This window comes from Haematobia irritans, chromosome 2 (genome assembly GCF_050003625.1).
Source record: "Haematobia irritans isolate KBUSLIRL chromosome 2, ASM5000362v1, whole genome shotgun sequence".
Classification (NCBI taxonomy): domain Eukaryota; kingdom Metazoa; phylum Arthropoda; class Insecta; order Diptera; family Muscidae; genus Haematobia; species Haematobia irritans.
This window is the reverse complement of record NC_134398.1, coordinates 5,823,461-5,845,908: the sequence shown is the minus strand read 5'-3', so window position 1 is coordinate 5,845,908 and position 22,448 is coordinate 5,823,461. Positions and strand designations below refer to the sequence as shown.

Genomic DNA, 22,448 nt, shown 5'->3' with positions numbered 1-22,448 from the left:
ATTTATAGCTGATGTGGAACTTGTGTAGTCGTAGGTAGGTGTAGTTGATCGGGAACTGGTGAGTTTATCGATGTTAGGTGATCTGGAACTGCTGACGAAACCATTGGTTTTCAGACACTTGCTATAGTTGATTGTTGTTGCTGACTTGGAGATGATTAGTAGATGTGGTCTAACCTTATATTTGGCATCGGTAGTAGTAATCTACGTGGAAACTTGAGGCCCCAACGAGTCAATGGTGGAACCGAAGACCACAAGGTCTCAGTGATGGATCTATAGAACAGAAGAACTCTGTGTTGGAACTGTAGAATGGAAAGTCTCAGTTGTGAAACTGCTAGCCCGAAATAATCAATGGTTGAACTGTCGGTACGAAGGTCTCTGTGGTGGAACTGTAGATCTGAAAATCTCAGTATTTTAGATATAGGTCCTCTCTTTAATTCTGAACTGCAAATGCAGACCAGAAGATCTCAGTGGTGGACTTCTAATTTCAAAGATCTCAGTGGTAGAACTGTATGTTAAGCCCTCTCTGTAATTCTAAATGTATCAAAGTGTTCGAAGTGTTCATTCAGGCTCGACTATGTAAACGGGGATCTCTTTCCATTGACCTAAACATACACACAGAGAAGGAATATGATCACCTCAAACATGTTTCAAGAGCAAAATGTTCGGAAATTCGGAATCGCAATTGCAAGAATTTTTTTTTTGTAAAAATAAATATACTCTCGGACTCCATTTTAATTTTAACTTCTCATTAAAGAGAACAATAATATCAAGATTTAAGTTTAAAAGTTTCAGGGTTAAGAAATTATGGCCAAACGAAAGAAATTAAGAAATCCCCTTTAAATTTATATTTAAAATCCCAAAAATTTCATTCTTCAGAATTACATTACAATTTTATAGGATTATATCTATTATAACCCAGCAAACAAATTTGAACGTTATTCCCAATTAATGTACATCCAAAAATGAATGCTTTAAACCTATGACAAACCCCTGTAAAATTCATTGCTTCTAATCCGATTAGGAACAACTTCCAATTCCTAAAAGAATATCTCCATTGTCTTTTTGCTACACTTTTATTGCTGGGATTTAGTTTTATAATTAGTATTATATTTATAATAATCTTGTATCAATTTTATAAATCGTATATTTATCTTTTCAATTCTCCATCTTTGCGTTTTTTCAGTCCCTCCCATGCTTTTGATACCTCATCAGCTGGTGGGTGCTCCAGAAGGTTTCAATGTAACAATCGAATGCTTTACCGAAGCACATCCCACTTCACTCAATTACTGGACAAGAGGTGAGGGACCAATTATCCATGATTCCACCAAATACAAGTAAGTCCTCCAAGTCACAAAGAAGCCAAGACAATGATCCTCAAAAACCAAACAAAGACAAAATGCTCTTAATGCCTTTGCGATTTCATTTTAGAGTTGAATCAAGTATTGGAGTGCCTGTCTATAAAACCCATATGAAACTAACCATCCTCAATGTGGGTAGTGGTGATGATGGCATTTACAAATGTGTAGCAAAAAATCCACGAGGCGAAACGGATGGTATCATAAGATTATATGGTAAGTACGAAAAACAAAAATAAAACAAAAGAACAACCAAATCCCAAAAATTTCAATTGATTTCCTTATCCCCAAGGGAAGGCTCTTTTGTTAGGCAGCGAGGATGAACATATCAAGCAATTATATTTTCACTTTTTCCACCGCCCATCCTATGCCCTGTGACCATCGTGGCATTCAATTACACTGCAATTTATATGAAGTCACAGGCGAATGGCTTAATAACGAATGAAAAACCAGAGACAAGAGTTAAGAGACCATAAATATCATTATATTTTGCCACAGCCACGAAATTACGAAAATCATTTACTTTGCATAATTCTACACTGACAAAAAATAGTGTTAACAAACAATTTCTTAAGTAGGGATTGTAATGATCATCAAAAAGACGAGTTTTCGAATTTGTCCAATTCTCAAGTTTGGAAGAGTGAACATTTCGTCTTATCAACTTTGTAAAATTTTGAAAAAGTGGACTTTCACTAATATTGACTTTGAAATGTCAAATGTCTTTTAATTGACAGCATAAGACGAGCCATATTTTATATAAATGAGTTCAAATTCCCAGATACAATTTTCATCCAATTTGCCTTCCTATTTTTGTTAAAATGTTTACTTATATTTTAATTTCTTCTAAAGTTCAATTCTGAATACGTGGAGCTGAAATTCTTAATCTCCTTTAAAAACGGAGATTAAACAGATGAAAATCGAAAAGTTGGCATTTAGACTTTTTCAAAACTTGGAATCGTCGACTTTAAAAAAAACCGACTTTTCAAAAATTTTGAATTTTAGAAAAGTCAACTTTTCTGATTTTTAAATTTTAAAGAATTCCAGTTTCGATTTTTACGATTATTGAAAAATCGACTTTTGACATCGCAACGTTTTAATTTATAAAAATTGTATTTTCAACTTTTTCCATATATAACGTAGATTTTTAGACTTTTTAAATTTCAAAGAATTCGACTTTCGACTTTTGAGACTATTGAAAAGTTGTCGCGGAATCAATCATCTAGGTTGTCGTGCCATCAATTATCGACTAGCTAAAAAGTGCTGCATGCAATTTGCTTAGATATATTTAGCAAGATCCATCCGACGAGGATCTACCGGAGACTTCCGTGCGAATATTCTCTGTTTTGCACTGAACTATGAGTTGATCCAGTCAATCAATTCTGTAGTGCTTAGGTTTATCCATCGTACAGACGTCGTGGACTGGACTCGTCAGTGATTTCAAATCGCCATTTTGAGCCGGTGCCTACTCGGGCGCCATTTTACTACACATTCCCCATTCAATTAAAATTCGACTGTTCCATTTTTGAGTTAAAATTACATTAAACAAGTATATACGGCCGTAAGTTCGGCCAGGCCGAAGCTTATGTACCCTCCATCATGGATTGCGTAGAAACTTCTTCTAAACACTGCCATCCAGAATCGAATTACTTAAGTTGCGGTAACGCTTGCCGATGGCAAGGTATCTTAAAACCTCCTAACACCATCTTCTAAATTGTATGTAAGTCCAAACGTGGTATATATTAAATCAAAAAAGACAAAGTAGACATAAAATTTTGACAAAATTTTCTACAGAAATAAAATTTTAACAAAATTTTCTATAGAAATAAAATTTTCACAAAATTTTCTATAGAAATAAAAATTTTGACAAAATTTTCTATAGAATGAAAATTTTGACAAAAATTTCTACAGAAATAAAATTTTAACAAAATTTTCTATAGAAATAAACTTTTGACAAAATTTTCTATAGAAATAAAATCTTGGTAGATTATTTTTGGCTCGAGTGGCAACCATGATTATGAACCGAATAAAATTTGAACAAAATTTTCTATAGAAATAAAATTTTGACAAAATTTTCTATAGAAATAAAATTTTGACAATGATGAAAATTTTATTATGAACCGAATAAAATTTTAACAAAATTTTCTCTAGAAATAAAATTTTGACAAAATTTTCTATAGAAATAAATTTTGGGTAGATTATTTTTGGCTCTAGTGGCAACCATGATTATGAACCGATATGGACCAATTTTTGTGTGATTGGACCAATTTTGGTATGGTTGTTAGCGACCATACACTAACACCACGTTCCTAATTTGAACCGGCTCGGATGAATTTTGCTCCTCCAAGAGGCTCCGGAGGTCAAATCTGGAGAACGTTTTATATGGGGGCTATATATAATTATGGACCGATATAGACCAATTCTGGCACGGTTGTTAAATATCATATACTAACACCATGTTCCAAATTACAACCGGATTGGATGAAATTTGCTTCTCTTGGAGACTTCGCAAGCCAAATTTGGGGATCGGTTTATATGGGGGCTATATATAATTATGAACCGATGTGGACCAATTTTTGCATGGTGTTTAGAGACCATATACCAATATCATGTACCAAGTTTCAGGCGGAACGGATGAAATTTGCTTCTCTTTGAGGCTCCGCAACCCAAATCTGGGGATCGGTTTATATGTGCGCTATATATAATTATGGACCGATGTGGACCAATTTTTGCACGGTTGTTAGAGATCATATACTAACACCATGTTCCAAATTACAAGCGGATTGGATGAAATTTGCTTCTCTTGGAGACTTCGCAAGCCAAATCTGGGGATCGGTTTATATGGGGGCTATATATAATTATGAACCGATGTGGACCAATTTTTGCATGATGTTTAGAGACCATATACCAACATCATGTACCAAATTTCAGCCGGATCGGATGAAATTTTCTTCTCTTTGAGGCTCCGCAAGCCAAATCTGGGGATCGGTTTATATGGGGGCTATATATAATTATAGACCGATGTGAACCAATTTTTGCACGGTTGTTAGAGACCATATACCAACACCATGTATCAAATTTCAGCCGGATCGGATGAAATGTGCTTCTCTCAGAGGCCTCGCAAGCCAAATCGAGGGATCGGTTTATATGGGGGCTATATATAATTATGGACCGATGTGGACCAATTTTTGCATGGTTGTTAGAGGCCATATACCAACACCATATACCAAATTTCAGCCGGATCGGATGAAATATGCTTCTCTTAGAGGCCTCGCAAGCCAAATTTGGCGGTCCGTTTATATGGGGGCTATACGTAAAAGTGGACCGATATGGCCCATTTGCAATACCATCCGACCTACATCAATAAAAACTACTTGTGCCAAGTTTCAAGTCGATAGCTTGTTTCGTTCGGAAGTTAGCGTGATTTCAACAGACGGACGGGCGGACGGACGGACATGCTCAGATCGACTCAGAATTTCACCACGACCCAGAATATATATACTTTATGGGGTCTTAGAGCAATATTTCGATGTGTTACAAACGGAATGACAAAGTTAATATACCGCCATCCTATGATGGAGGGTATAAAAACAACTAATGGGCATTAGATGTTTGACAAAATCGTTTAATGACTTTTATTGTTGATCAAAGTCGATTAGTCGATTTTGAAGAATAACAAAAATCGATTAGTCGATTTTTAAGATTAAAAATGTCGTTTTTTGAAAATTAGAATTTCTGTAAAAAAAACGTCCATTGGGGGAAAAATCGATTTTCAAAATTTGTGTTTCTTGTTTTAATGCTTTGCTCAAAATCTTGACCAACAACCCCCCCAAAAAAATATTTTCAGTGTTATTCCAAATCCAAATTTTTTGTCGCGTAAATGCAAGATTGCTGATAGCCTTTTGTAGTACGTTTTGCACAATGAATCCAAGGAATGAGAGGAAATATTGAAAATATCCATAAAATTGTAAATGCGAATAAAAATGAATGCATTTATTTGTGTGTGTGTCTGTGTATATTTTGCTTAGTGTTTGTGTGTCCTAACGTATGCTCTGGTACGATGGCATATAGCCGAAATAGCTGTCGGCACAAAATGACGTTAAACAGCAATGAGCAATAAAACTTTTGTACATTGAATGCAAACTTTAGCTACCCAACCACACTCTCACACACATAGCCGGAAAAAAGAAACACAAACCAGAAACGGAGACGGAAGGAACCAACAGCCAAACAACCACCGGCAACAACATAACAAAAGCTACAGTAAGGCCAAACTATAAAACCACTGAAACGCTTTAAGGCATCCAAGACTGAGCCGACAGATAGATGAATCAACTCACGCACACAAACACACTGAGCTCTTAGCTACCTATTGGATGCAATGCGACAGAATGTGTGCCCCGGGTTGCTATGGCTGACGAAACGACAAATATTCTTATATTCATATAGACAGATAGTCAGCCGGGATATTTACGGTAAAGAGATGAAATGCAATACAAGTTGCATATACACGCTGTTGAAGAACAGTGGGGGATTGTTTTGGTATATTCATTATTTTATGGAGAGAAAATAAAATTTAAAATTTTTTAGAAAAAAAAATATATGAATTTGTTCATTGTTAGCAAGTCAGTTTTTCTCATCTTCTCCACATTTGTTTTTTAGGTTAAATTAAGCTTAAAATCACTGGAGATATACCACTCCAAAATACGAAAAGGCTTTTTCGACCACCTATTTACAATTTCTGAGTATATTAGAGGCCCTTAGAGACCATATCATATCAAAATTTTGAGAGATTTTAGCACATACAACATTTTGTATACAATTATTTTATCCCCCCTCAAATCAACCCCTATACATTTCACCCCATTGTGCATTGCTTGACGCCTGACTGTAATGCTGGCTGCATGTGGAGATTTGTGTATGTTCAAAATTGAGTATGTATATGTTTGCGTTTGAGTATGCGTGTGTGGCACCCCAAATATATTTCCACATGTTGGTCGCGTTTTGTGGATTTTAATGAAATTCATGAAATTGTTGTCATAAATAATTAAATTGAGCAGTTGCATACAAAAGAGCATAACCATGTAGAGACTGTGATAAGCAAACACCAACATACAGACACATACTCGCTCACTCACTCATGTCAATTCTTACTCTCATCCAACATCATGTAGTACAGAGGCAAACATGGGGAAATGGTAAAATTACACATTCATGCATCGCTGCTGCCCTACGGATAGAGGAATAAGCTGAAATGCTCAAAGCTGAGTTAAATTAAAGCACATATCCAGCCAGTCATCCGCACACATCATAAACTTACACACACGCACAAACATCACATACTTTGGCATATGAACAAACCCACAGATGTACTAAGGCAATTGTGATTGCCTTGATGATATTAACTACGTCGGCTACTGGTATTGCAGCACCCTTGCCGATTTCTGGTAATAACAATCACGAGTGCATTGTGGAAGCCTACAAGTAAACCATAGCTTGAAATACAACAACACATACAGCCATCAGAACTGATGTTGTTGTTATTTGTAAAAGGTACAATGGCATGAGAATGAGAGTATGACAAAGAGAGGCGTTAGCGGGGTCTATTGTATAAACAGTAAACTTGGGTTGAGGAATGAAATCGTTCTGTAGAAATCACTAAAATTGGATTTTCCACTCATATTTGTCTATTACACTATAATTCAGTCTTCATAACGGCTCTTCTCTCTCGCCCCTCATCGTTCTCTATATCCCCATATATTTGCTCCACATTTATTGTGTAACTCTGAGTATTCGAACATTTTTGGCAATGTGTTTGTGTTTGTATGTTGCCTTCTACTCTCCATCCTTCGAGTGACGGAGAGTATTATCGCATATCGTAATTGTTGGTTCTTTGTTGTTGCCACTTTTGTTTGTAATTTGCAAATGCAATTTAGTAAATCTGCTAACTGATTTCCCGTCGTTGTTGTTTTTTGCATAACTGATATTTTGTGTGGTAATCTTTGTGGTTATGAGCATTACCGAAATATGTGTGTGTGTGTGGATAAACTTCCAAATTGATATGTATTTGTGTCTGTGTTTTTCTTTTTTTTTTGATTAATATGTATAGTATTGCATGGGTTTCTCTCAGGCAAAAATAAAAATCTCTATATAATTGGCAAAGTTGTAATTATATTTTTTTTTATTTTGTTAACAATTATAATTGTGAGTGTATATATAAATAAATGGTCGAATAACAATTTGTGCATATTTTAATATTTTTCCATGGCATATAGCCAGAAGGTCAAATCAAAAATCACAGTGTTGGTGCCACTTATTATTTAATCGACTCCACATATATTGATGGGGTATTATAATTTAGGTCTTATATTTTAAATATGTATCATATATATTGGCCTTTGATTACTTATTGTTCAGTCCATTTGCCCATATATGAGACTATAGGTACCTATTCAAGCCTTAAAATCGACCGCAATTATAAAAGGCAATTCAATTCATTGAGATATCTACTTTAAACATAAAAATTTTTATACTTTACTTGTGGACTTATGTTTTTTTTAATCCCGATCATATGACTGCAATAAAAGAAAAAAAATTGTAGTATTAACTATTTTTGTTTGTTCACATAATAAAACGACAGTTAATTTAAAACAACGAAAAAATTGTTGACGATGTTTTCTCAAATTTTATCAATCGTTGTAATATAGCCATACATCTTCTGACACATTTTTGACAGCTCCTGTTATTAATACTCAATATCCAAGTACTCAACAGTGATCCCGGTTAATAGCTGTGCGCACAAAAAATGTATTTCTCGGAAATGATAGTATCAATCACTAATTAATAATTTTTCTAATTGTTCTTTTTTTATAATTAAGAAATACATTTTTAAAATTCATTTAAAAATTACTCGAAACATGTTCGTAATTTTTTTGTGTAGAAGGGGTGTCCAATACCCTTTTCAATATGTTTTCCATCCGTTCTCGCGATATGTTCAGCTCACGAGTAAATTTTCTACCACTGCAGCGTGAATTTCTATGAAATCTGGACTTGACTTTTCCACTCATATGTGATGTTGTTACCGGTTTTCTTCCTCCATTTTTTGGACGCGATGTAACACAGCTAGTGCACTGAAAAAAACGTAGTTAAACTAACTCTAAATTTAACTTATTTGTATTCAAAAAAAAATATTTATTTATAGTTAAATTTTATTATTTTTGTCGAAATTATCCACAGCCCCATTTTAAAACGTGTGTATAAAGTTCAATGACCGTACACATAAGTACAATATGAAATAACGTAAAAAAATAACGTACGTTTCCCAAAATTAGAAAAAAAGAACTACTGTATGGTTAAAGTGGTCTTGATTTGTGGCCAATGAATTTCTTCTTTACTTTTTAGATAATTTTTTCTTCCATGAGAGGGTGTGTTTTCGTGAGTTGGTTTTAACAACGCTTTGTAGATATCTCAAAATGGAGCATAATTTAGTTCAATTCTCTCACGAGAATTGTCTGGTAACGAGCAATGGTTTGATAAACAAACGATTTATTTAAATGCTAGAGGGCTCTAACGATAGCCAAATATAGCTACCCATATAGATCATTTTTGACAAACAAGGGATTCATATGGCGCTAAAATTTTCTTTAGCAGCAAAAAAGAATGACTAGATAGAACTGTTGAATCATTTGTTGTTAATTTGAATTTAATTGCTCTCAAAGAAAATACTTTACATTACATACATTAAAATTGAATTTCATTTATCTAAAATTTCGTTCCTGAGGAAAGTAATTTTTTATTGTTTGTGGTGTACTTTTATGGTACATCTTTAGGTTTTTATTCTTGGTTCACACTCTTCAATCTACTGAAACATACTCTCTTCAACAATGCCTCACTCAACAATGCCTCTTCAAAAATGCCTCACTGAGATTGCATTCGCTTTCAACTTCGGAAACTATGTATCTTATGTATATCGAGTTGTTCTCACCTCACAAGTCTTAAAACTATGGAATACTCATCTCTTCTCTAATATCTCGTTTCACAGAATCTCATTGAAGTATGCCCACATGGCTCACAGGCCGTACTTAAATCTACTGTTACTAATACCAACACGTTTGTGGCATATCTTCTCAATTCTTTGTTATCAATTCAACTGATAACATCTGATCTAAAATACCAAACTGAAAATTGTAATATCTTTAATGCAACAATTTTGGATTTGAAACCTCCATTGGTAAAAATCAAGTGTTCTCTTCACGATTGCCACAGTTGGTAGAATTCTACCAAAAATGGTAGATTTTTTACTGTTTGGCAGATTGGTAGAATTTTTTATGTTTTCGTAGATTTTGCAACATATTCCTCTTCAACTAAGAGGTACTTCACACATTTACTATAGAAATACAAATTTGACAAATATTTCTGTAGAAATAAAATGTTGAAAAAAAATTAAATTTTTAAAAAAATTTACTATAGAAAACAATTTGAAAAAATTTCCTATAAAAATAAAATTTTGTCAAAATTTTCAAAAAAAAAATTGACGAAATGTTCTATAGAAAACAAATTTTCCACAAAATTTTTTATGAAAATAAAATTTTGACAAAATTCCCTACAGATTTAAATTTTGACAAAATTTCCTATTGAAATAAAATTTTGACAAAATTTCGTATAGAAGTAAAATTTTGACAAAATGTTCGATAGAAATAAAATTTTGACAAAACTTTCTATAGAAAACAATTTTTTTTTGACAAAATTTTCTATGAAAATAAAAATTTGACAAAGTTTTCTATAGAAATAAAATTTTAACAAAATTTCCTATAGAAATAAAATTTTGACAAAATTTTCTATAGAAATAAAATTTTGTCAAAATAAAAAAAAAAAATTGACAAAATATTCTATAGAAAACAAATTTTTTAAAAATGTTTTATTAAAATAAAATTTTGACAAAATTTCCTATAGAAATAAACTTTTGACAATTTTTTTTTATAGAAATAAAATTTTGACAACATTTTTTATAGAAGTAAAATTTTGACAAAATGTTCTATAGAAATAAAATTTTGACAAACCTTTCCATAGAAATTTTCTATGAAACTAAAATTTGACAAAATTTTCTATGAAAATAAAAATTTGAAATTCTATAGAAATAAAATTTTGACAAAATTTCCTATAGAAATAAAATGTTGACAAAATTTCCTATAGAAATAAAATGTTGACAAAATTTTCTATAGAAATAAAATTTTGACAAAATCTCCTACAGAAATTAAATGTAGAGCAATATTTTATATACTCGTAGAAAAACAATTTTTTCAAAATTTTCTATGAAACTAAAAATTTGACAAAATTTTCTATGAAACTACAAATTTGACAAAATTTTCTATGAAAATAAAAATTTTACAAAATTTTCTATGAAAATAAAAATTTGAAATTCTATAGAAATAACATTTTGATAAAATTTTCTATAGAAATATAATTTTGACAAAATTTCCACTAGAAATAAAATTTTGACAAAATTTCCCATACAAATAAAATTTTGACAAAATTTCCTAAAGAAATTTAATGTAGAGCAATATTTTATATACTCGTAGAAAAACAATTCGACAAAATTGTCTATACAAATAAAATTTTGAAAAAATTTGTACAGGCATAATTTTGAAAAAAATTGTATAAGAATAATTTTTTTATAAAATTATCTATAAAAAAACATTTGCAAAATATTTTTTAGAAAAACATTTGAAAACATTTTCTATAGAAATAAAAATAAAAATTTGACAAAATTTTCTATGAAAATAAAAATTTGACAAAGTTTTCTATAGAAATAAAATTTTGACAAAATTTCCTATAGAAATAAAATTTTGACAAAATTTCCTATAGAAATAAAATTTTGACAACATTTCCTGTAGAAATAAAATTTTGATTAAATTTCCTATAGAAATAAAATTTTGACAAAATTTCCCATAGAAATAAAATTTTGACAAAATTTCCTATAGAAATTAAATGTAGAGCAATATTTTATATACTCGTAGAACAACAATTCGACAAAATGTTCTATACAAATAAAATTTTGAAAAAATTTGTACAGGCATAATTTTGAAAAAAATTGTATAAGAATAATTTTCTTTATAAAAAAACATTTGCAAAATTTTCTTTAGAAAAAAAAATGAAAACATTTTCTATAGAAATAAAATTTTAGAAAAAAAAAATTGTCTAAAACTATTATTTTGACAAAATTTTCTATAGAAATAAATTTTTGAAAAAAAATGTGTAAAAATAAACTTTTAACAAAATTTTAAAAAATTCCTATAGAATTTAAATTTTGAAAAAAATTCCTATAGAATTTAAATTATGAAAAGCTCAAAAACAAAAAAAAATACAAAATTTTCTATGAAAATATAAAATTTGACAAAGTTTCCTATAGAATTAAAATTTTGACAAAATTTCCTACAGAAATAAAATTTTGACAAAATTTTCTATAGAAATAGAAATTTTGCAAAATGAGTTTTTTTTTCTTTGGTAGTTTTTTGGTAAAATTTTCTTCAAATTTTGGTAGACTATTTTTGGCTCTGGTGGCAACCATTGTCTTATCACTTATGTCTTCCTGGGGAGCCACCGTGGTGCAATGGTTAGCATGCCCGTCTTGCATACACAAGGTCATGGGTTCGATTCCTGCTTCGACCGAACACCAAAAAGTTTCTCAGCGGTGGATTATCCCACCTCAGTAATGCTGGTGACATTTCTGAGGGTTTCAAAGCTTCTCTAAGAGGTTTCACTGGAATGTGGAACGCCGTTCGGACTCGGCTATAAAAAGGAAGTCCCTTGTCATTGAGCTTAACATGCAGCGTTGCCAATTTAGCTTTTTTCCCGCTAGATTTGGCTTTTTTTGAAGACGTTTAGCGGGAAAAAAATGCATTTAGCTTTTAGCTTTTTTTCTGGCTTTTTTTCATGACCCTTTTAGCTATTTTTGGCTTTTTTTATTTTCGACATGTTCCTATTGAAATATGGATAAAACTTCGTTTTTATCTAAGCCTTGCTGCCAGAATAAGGGTTTTCACATGTTTCAAATCTCAATTGAAACATTAATAATTATTCCAGCCATTATGCGGGCATTTTGCAGCAAATACACCTGGTTGTAAAGTTCTTGCCTCGTATTCATAAAAGTTATCGTAAACTTTAAATCTACTATTACCATACAAATTCCTTATATAAACGTCAGTAAATTATTAGGAATGTTAGCATTTGGCTCGTTTACCCTTTTTATGTTATTATAATATTCTAAAGTTATTATGATATTACTACATTAAAATAGTAGATGTGAATTGATTTGTACACTGTAAAAATATTGCCGTGAGGCCAAAGATTTCATGTCCTTAAAATACGAACGCGAATTTTGGTTATAATAGCATTTGTGAATTTCTCTTATATAAACTGTTTTCCTTGTCCAAAATCCGATAAAGTCGTTTTGTCCTTATATTTAAGTGATTCAACTTAAAAATGGGTATCTTTTCATAAAAGAAGGCTAGGGTCAATTCTAAAAAATTCTTAAAATTAATAGTCTAAATTTGTGGAGTTTTTGTATCTTGACCACAAACCAAAATAACGTTCAAAAATAGAAGAGGTTTTCAACATTTTATTTTAAAAACTTATGCATAGAATAATTTCTACTTAAAGTCGAGTCTGAATTTGAAAATTTAAGTTTTCGTTAGCACGTTTTTAAAGCACTGTGATAGCTCATGAAGAAGAAGCTGAGAAAACGAATAAATTCAAATTTGACTCGGAATCAATACAAAAATAATTAGTGTACAAAATCTTTGGAACCGAACATAGAAATAATTAAGGAAATAAAGTTTTTGAATGTGGTATTATTTTTTTTAACACCAAAAAATGCAATAAAAAATTCGTAGTGGGATGGGATGGATTTACATTTACGAAAATTGGACAACAATAGGTTTTGGGAAATTTTCGAATAAAAGTTACTCATTATAAACTTGCAAGACAGTTAGAATGGGTTTTATTCGCTTGGGTAAAATTAGAAGTGTACACGTTCACGAATTTATCATTAATTCAGTTAAAACGAAATATATAGATATTTTCTAATGCAGTTCTATGTGACATGATTAACCAACTGACAATTGCAAGTTCACTGGGAAAAATGTTTTTACAAGGAAATATAAACGAAGGACTTCCAGTAAAAATTTGTGATAGTAATCAAAATGTATCGAGTACGCCAACAGAGCTAATATGACTTAGATTTTCTTACAGTCTCACAGAAATGGAATTAAATTGAATACAATTAAAATAATATGCATTTTAAGTGAAATAAAGCCTTTAAGTTTGTTAAATTTCAATCAAAAATGTGACTTTTGATACAAAAAAATTTAGCTTTTTTTCTAGCTATTTTTTTAAAATTTTTAGCTTTTTTTGGCTAGTTTTTTGGACAAATCTAGCGGTTTTTGGTGAAACAATTCTGGCAACGCTGTTAACATGGAATTGGGCAGCACTAAGTGATAAGAGAGAAGTTCACCAATGTGGTATCACAATGGACTGAATAGTCTAAGTGAACCTGATACACCGGGCTGCCACATAACCTAACCTAACCTATGTCTTCCTGAATAATCCTGTATTAAACAAAGGATTTTGTGGATCCATTGTTTCACACTCTATTATTCTCATCATACTTACCATTAGTCCATCAGTCCATCGTTTATATCTTATCCCTTTAATTTGTTACACTGCCGAGAAAGTAATCTACGAGATTAAAACTTCTTTTCCTGTATAGCCATCAAAATTGCCCTCAAGATGGCATATTTTCCATTACTCTTCATCCTTTGTTGTAGGTCGTTTTTGTTGTTCTTTTGATTAATTTCAAAACAATAATTTATTTGTCTTAATTTCAAAGAATTTCCCTTCATTTGGTACTCTGCTAAGCATGAACCCCAGAAGCAAGACTGACTATTGAATAAGAGACCAGTTTGGCATCACCCAGATCATCCTCGGAATGGAATGGAACGTTCGCGTAAGTCTACTGCACTGACTTCGAATAGGATGGTCCATAAATTGTTTTGCTTACACTGAAACTCTGTGAATCGAAAGATGGCCACTAACCATGATGCAGGGCTATTTGATATGAACTAAACTCGACAATCGTATTAAATGGGTATCCTTTAGCCAGACCCAGAGACTGGATTTTATGCTGAAGTGAAAAGGATAGGAAAACTCTTTTAACCATTAAAAAAATTGCCTCAAGCATCAAAACAGGAGCAACAATTCATCGCAAGTTAAAGTATGGCAAGGAATAATGGGCTAGCTAGAATGCTCACAATGGAAAAATAGTAGTTTGGGCTATATATTCGTCCTTCCATTAAAAGGATACCAAAATAGCAACAATAACAAACTCCAAGGACCACAATGGTAATATTGTTGTTCCATCCTAGAGCAGGAGTTGATGGCTTTTATTGTTGTTGTTGCTTTAGCCTAAGGGATATGAAAGGATAAATAGCATTACAGCTGCTGCCAAAGCGGCTAGCTGATAGTGGCTTTCACACAACCGCACCATGCCTCTCTCACGCCCACCTCCACTCCCACATTGACTGGTGCATAATTTACTAAACTTCCCTGGGAGTTTAGATGAAAAGTGCGTTTGTGCAAGTCAGTGGTTTTATTGGTGTGTGTGTGGCCTAAACAACAACATCAAGGACTTGCATTTAGCCTGTGGAATACCGGTTGGTATTGTGGTTTTGCGGTTGCCATTTACCAACCAAGTTCATTTCGTTGGTGTTTATTCTCATCTTACCGCTTATTGTTGCATGTGTGGTTGTAAATCACCTGGCTAGACATGCAGCATTTAACCTTTAAAAATGGCTATTTAATGTGTTAGTGGTAGTCCACAATATCAGCAGCATAGCAATTTCCTCTTTATCGACTACTATGGGTAAACAATGAGGCCATGGGTAAATGCTTAAGTTGTTTATATGTGCCTATTATCCTTGGTGATGATGTCCTCGTGATGATGTCAAAGACTTAATTGGAAGATTCTAAGTTTCCTAAACGCTTTAATAAATTCCTTTTAAATGATGGATGTTCATGGAAGTTACTTAGCTTTGCAGTAGGGTGATGAATTACTTTAAAAGTCAAGTCTCTGAAGGACTAAGATATATGTAAAAAAATTTGGTAAGTTTGTTGGTGGGTAAATATAGAGGGGAACTTCTAATTCCGAATAACAAACTCTAAACTCAAGAATTGGGAAATTAAAGGATTCTCTCCAGCGGATGGCAACGGAAAATTTTTAGATTTTAAATTTACACTGGAATTGAACCTCCGATATCTTTTTTTTTTTGTATGTCGAACATGCTAACCAATACATAATGGAGGCTCTTTGAAAGATAATTCCCCATATTCCGATAGTTGGAATGACTAATCGCAATAATTTATATTTCTAATATTAAAAAAATCCGCATCATTTTTATACAGAACAGCTTTTGTCATTTATTTTTCAAAACCAGAGCATAGGACTGTTTATGACAATATTCCAAAGAAAATGGGTTATAACTGCTGCTTATGGAGCGTCCCTTTTCGCATACACTTGAACGGTTTTTTGCTAATTGCTAAAATTCATCGTTTCGTTTGGACAACCTTAAATAAAGCCGACTTGTTCATGCAATGCGTTCTTATAAACCTGTCCTTAGATTTCACTAGCTATATTTGCAGCCACGGTTGCCATTCGTGCCAAAAAATAATCTACCAAAATTTGAAAAATAGTTTACCACAAATCTACCAAAAAAAAATATTTTTATAGAAAATTTTGCCCAAATTTTATTTTTTTATCCATATTTTGCTTCTAAAGAAAATTTTTGCGAAATTTTATTTCTATATAAATTTTTTCCAAAAATTTTATTTCTATTTATTTTTATAGAAATTTTTTTCTAAATTTTATTTCTATAGAAATTTTTGGAAAATGTTATCTCTATTTTTACAGAAAATTTTGGCCAAATTTTATTTTTAAAGAAAAGTTTTCGACATTTTATTTGTATATTTAAATTTTTGCGAAATTTTATTTCTATAGAATTTTTGTGCAAAATTTTATTTCAATTCATTTTTATAGAAAATATTTACTAAATTTTATTTCTTTACAAATTTTTTTTCAAAATTTTATTTCTAAAGAAAGTTCTTTGCAATATTTTATTTCTATAGAAAATGTTTGTAAAATTTTTTTTGTAAGGATTTTTTTTGCAAAATTTTATTTCTATTCATTATTATAGAAAATTTTTGTTAGATTTTATTTCTATAGAAAATGTTTTCAAAATTTTATTTCTATAGAAATTTTTGCAAAATTGTATTACTATTCATTTTTATAGAAAATTTTTTGTTAAATTTCATTTCTATATTTTTTTTTTTTGAAAAATTTTATTTCTATAGATTTTTTTTGCGAAGTTTTAATTCTACGTAAAATTTTCTCTAAATTTTATTTCTTTTTTTACATTTTAAAGAAAAGAAAATATTATCTCTATTCATTTTTATAGACAATTTTTGTGAAATTTTATTTTTAAAGAAAAGTTCTTCGAAGTTTTATTTCTAAAGAAAATTTTTGCGAAATTTTATTTCTATAGAATTTGTTTGCAAAATTTTATTTGTATTCATTTTTATGGAATATTTTGTCCAAATTTTTTTTCTAAAGATAGTTTTGTCCAAATTTTATTTCTAAAGAAAGTTTTGTCCAAATTTTATTTCTAAAGAACATTTTTGCGAAATTTTTTTTTTCTATAGAAAATTTTTGCAAAATTTTATTTCTATAGAATTTATTTTGCAAAATTTTATTTCTACTAATTCTACTAAATTTTATTTCTATAGAACTTTTTTTCGAAATTTCCATAATTTCCATATAAATTTTTTGCAAAATTTTATTTCTATTCATTTTTATAGAAAATATTGTCCAAATTTTATTTCTAAAGAAAATGATTGCTAAATTTTATTTCTATGGAAAATTTTTGTTAAATTAAATCATTTGTGTTAAATAAAGTTTTGTCAAAATTTTATTTCTAAAGAACATTTTTGGGAATTTTTTTTTTTTTCTATAGAAAATTTTTGCAAAATTTTATTTCTATAGAATTTATTTTGCAAAATTTTATTTCTACTAATTCTACTAAATTTTATTTCTATAGAACTTTTTTTCGAAATTTCCATATAAATTTTTTGCAAAATTTTATTTCTATTCATTTTTATAGAAAATATTGTCCAAATTTTATTTCTAAAGAAAATGATTGCTAAATTTTATTTCTATAAGTTGGAAAAATTTTTGTCGAGCTAGAATTGAATCCTTGGCCTTTTGTACGAAAGGAGGGCATGATAACTAATGTACCACGGTGGTTGTCCTTAGTCCCTTATCATTTCGAGAGCAAACTTTAATTAATTTAATTGTAAAAAAAAATTTTCTCCTAATATTGTGATTGGTTGATCCGGTTCTGTTCGAGTATACATAAGATCTGGATATTGAAACTCTAATAGTCAATCACGCGCCTTTTTCTTTTCATCAAGTCCGTTCCAATGGTTTCGATATCAATGAAGGTGCATCGTTGTTTGGGTATCAAGCGAGTTAACAGAAAACAAAATCCCATGGTCTAAATTTCCTATTGCAAATCACTGCTGAATCGCACCAGATTCGATTTATTTCTGAAGTGAAAGGTCATTGGGTCAGTTACGACGACTTACACTTACGAAAAATGTTGTGCTTGAATTGAACCGTAGGAAACGGTGACTTGGCGAGGATAGAAGGGCAGAAATATATTTTTGTATTTGTTGGAATGAACAGATAATTACCTGGTATAAGCTACATCCATGCGGCAAAACTCTTAACTCGGCCCTGTACTGTCTGCCATTGTGTTATTTGAAGGAAGCAATCGCCAAGAAGCGGTCAACAATAGGAGAAAAATTGTGTTCCATTCCAGGCCATACCTAGTAACAAGTGATTACCATATGTTCCTGTGGATAATTTTGCTGGGAAAAAATTAGCTTCAAAAAAGGCTTGTGGAAAACGACAGTCTCAATTTTTTTTCAGTAGAAACGAGGGATTCTATGAGCGATCCATAGTGAAATTTCTTTTGAAACGAAACTTTAACAATGACAATTTCATACACATTTTTTATACCCTCCATATCGAAATATTGATTTGTAACACATCGAAATATTGATCTAAGACCCCATAAAGTATATATATTCTGGGTCGTGGTGAAATTCTGAGTCGATCAGAGCAAATCCGTCCGTCCGTCCGTCTGTTGAAATCACGCTAACTTCCGAACGAAACAAGCTATCGACTTGAAACTTGGCACAAGTAGTTTTTATTGATGTAGGTCGGATGATATTGCAAATGGGCCATATCGGTCCACTTTTACGTATAGCCCCCATATAAACAGACCCTCAAATTTGGCTTCCGAGGCCTCTAAGAGAAGCAAATTTCATCCGATCCGGTTGAAATTTGGTACATGGTGTTAGTATATGGTCTCTAACAATCATGCAAAAATTGGTCCACATCGGTCCATAATTATATATAGCCCCCATATAAACCGATCCCCCGATTTGGCTTGCGGAGCCTCTACACTCAAAAAAAAGTGAACTCTCTATTTCACTAAAGCCAATTTAACTTTATTTTAGTTCATAGAAATATTATGTTTGGAGAAGTTTTCTTTACTCTAATACTTTTTTGTGTACGTTAGTTAAATTAACTAAACCTGAGGAAAAAAATATACTCAAATGGAGCATAATGATTAACTAAATTCGTGTCTTCCATAAAAAAGTTTAGAATTTCTTTAAATTTGTAAATTTTACCAAAAATGCGTCCATCATGAACTTCGTATGTCACTAAAGACATTCTTGCAATTTTGAACTCCAAGTTTTTTCTTCAAACTACAAAATTTTCTTTAACAAGTGAAAAAACTTAGTTATGTCTAATAAATTTTCTTGTATTTGTCGAAAAATATTTACTTATTTTTATGACATCGGCGTGATGCCAACGTTTGTAATACTGTTTAGTTAAAAGTTTCTACAAATATTCAAAATTTTCTAAAATTAACCGAAAGTTTTCTTCCTGGTGGGTTCACTGTTTTTTCAGTGTAAGAGAAGCAAATTTCATCCGATCCGGCTGAAATTTAGTACATAGTGTTAGTATATGGTCTCTAATAACCATGCAAAAATTGGTCCACATCTGTCCATATTATATATAGCCCCCATATAAACCGATCCCCCGATTTGGCTTGCAGAGCCTCTAAGAGAAACAAATTTCATCCGATCCGGCTGAAATTTGGTACATGATGTTAGTATGTGGTCTCTAATGACCATGCAAAAATTGGTCCATATCGGTCCATAATTATATATAGTCCCCATATAAACCGATCACCAGATTTGACCTCCGGAGCCTCTTGGAAGACCAAAATTAATCTGATTCAGTTGAAATTTGGTACGTGATGTTAGTATGTGGTCTCTAAAAACCATGCAAAAATTGGTCCATATCGGTCCATAATTATATATAGCCCCCATATAAACCGATCACCTGATTTGACCTCCGGAGCCTCTTGGAAGACCAAAATTAATCTGATTCAGTTGAAATTTGGTACGTGATGTTAATATATGGCCTCAAACACCCAAGCAAAAATTGGTCGATATCGGTCCATAATTATATATAGGCCCCATATAAACCGATCCCCAGATTTGACCTCCGGAGCATCTTCCCATTCGGTTGAAATTTAGTACGTGATGTTAGTATATGGTATCCAACAACCATTCAGGAATTGGTTCCTATCAGTCCATAATTATATATAGCTCCCATATAAACCGATCGCCAGATTTGACCTCCGGTGTCTTTTGGAGAAGCAAAATTCATCCGATCTGGTTGAAATTTGGTACGTGGTGGTAGTATATGATATTTAAAAACCATGCCAAAAGTGGTCCATATTAGTCCATAATCATTTATAGCCTCCATATAAACCGATCCCGAGATTTGGTTTTGGAGCCTCTTGGAGGAGCAAATTTCATCCGAGTGAGTTCAAACTTGTGAATGACAGTCTTTCGTAGAAGTTTCTACGCAATCACAGTCTTCAATTCAATATTAGTTTTTTTTTATTTTCGATTTTCCACATTAAGGCTGGCATTAAGATCGCATTATCGCGCTAAGAAAAATTTCACCGTTACATTTCTTAAAATAATTAAATTTTTGAGGAAATAAACATGTTCAATTGTTGTTTCTGTGGATCATTCCGACCAAGTTATAAAAAAATTGTTAAAAAAAACATATTTTATTCAGTTTCTAAATATTTTTATTTTGGATTTTGGCGACTCAACTCGAACTTATTACCCACCTTTATTTGGTTAATGTTGATTTATTAAGAAACCAAGCGTAAGTAAATCTGATGCTTATTTGCCCATAATATTCTTTTTAACTTTGGCAGACAAATGACACCACAAATTTATGAAATTCTCAATCCCAGGGGAAAACACAAAAAAAAATCCTTACAATCAATATTATTATTAGATGAAATTGTTGTCAGTTGTTTTCTTGTTTGTGTCTATGGGCTAAAGTCCTTCATTCGGCCAATTAAGTTCCTATTCACAACAAAAGCAACTATTTCGAAACATGGCCAAGTCTTTGGCCAAGTTTTTGTCATAGGAGTATTTAAACAGAGTCAATTGAGCTTTGCACAATCGGCAATAAATGACACACGCACGAAACAAAAAAAAATTAGACTTCCATGTGATGCCAAGAAAACAAAAACAGAAGCAAGGGCCATGGAAAAACTTGGATAATTTTTTGTTTTTTTTTTTGTATTTGTTCTAGGATTTCCTTTTAGATTCGTTTGTCCTCTGGAGGAAAGGGCAAAAACAGAAAATTTTCTGATTGCTCTGAAAACATAACGTTTGGAATTTTGTTTTTTGTTTCAATTTTTTTTTTCTTCTTCACTTTGGCCCTATAGCGGAGAAAGCAATCGATAATGTCTTAATTGGACACCTTTATACGCTGACTAGCTGAATGGCTGGCTAACTGGTCATGCTAAAATCCCCTAGCCAGGCTTTGAATTACATCCCGAAAAATACATACAATTCATAGGATAGTCACGTGCTCCAGCATTCGTACATGATGACTTGCTTTGGTTTGGAATGAAAACTCGTGCCAAAATCAAGAGGAAAAAAAAATTCCAAAGTTTTTCCCAACACCATTCCTTTTGGCTCCGTCCCCCCAAAAAAAAGTCCTAACCCAAGGTATTTGTAAAAAAAAGTCAACGGAATTGGTTCGGGGTATAATAGAAAACGAACAAAATATTAATAAAGAATAGGATGCCAAAAGGCGGATAGGTAAATCAAAGCATATCTTTATAGAAAGTTTTAAAATTCCCTTAAAACTTTATAGTTTCCTCAATGATTGGTAGTTGAAGTTGAAATTTTGGTGGACATTGAATTCTATAACAAAAATTGGGAAGGTGAACGCAGGGGAATTTCACTAACTGGTAAAGTTTCGTTTTTTGTTTTACTATCCCAACAAAAAAAAACTTAATATCACGTAACATTAGGTAATTACGTGACCATCTTAAGTCTGTAACGGACCAACCAAAAGCTGCAAGACAAAAGGAACTCGCTTTAACTCAGTCACTCCAAGCTGTACAACTGCATGTTGGAGTTCCCAACAAATCCACCATTCATTGTGTCACTATGGCTCTGCATCATGAAACTTCGACATTTGGACACTGTTGTATGTATTATGCAGAATGCAGAGGCGTGATTAGGAAGTGATTATGGGGGAAGGGTAAAATCATGCGAAATGTGCGAACACCGGACTTGGACCAAAAAGAAATCCCAACGCTCTGAGTTAGGGATGATGTATAGTGCAATTTAAAGCCTTCATATCGTCTTACCTTTCTTAAGGCTGTCAATGTGGATCACTCTTTGGCAATCCCAGCCAACGATGGTCATCACCTTTTCGACCGTTGGATCTGTTTTCGCAATCTTCGTAGAACGAAACATAACATTCCACGGATTGTGTTTAAAGAGTGTCAAATACAGCTTGTTTTCGAGTTTAATCTTGTCGTCACTAGATACTCTCATGCCCAAAATGCCGTGCAGGCTATGACC

At 31.9% G+C, this 22,448-nt stretch overlaps 1 protein-coding gene across 1 annotated transcript in view; it reads left to right on the top strand.

Moving 5' to 3' along the window:
- Positions 1 to 1,440: 1,440 nt before the first annotated feature.
- Positions 1,441 to 22,448, top strand: part of LOC142226688 (uncharacterized) — a 53,886-nt gene continuing 32,878 nt past the window's right edge. Inside the window, exon 1 of the mRNA XM_075296814.1 lies at positions 1,441 to 1,571. Coding sequence (XP_075152929.1) covers positions 1,469 to 1,571 — 103 coding nt within the window. The 5' untranslated portion in view covers positions 1,441 to 1,468. The remainder of the gene's footprint in view (positions 1,572 to 22,448) is intronic.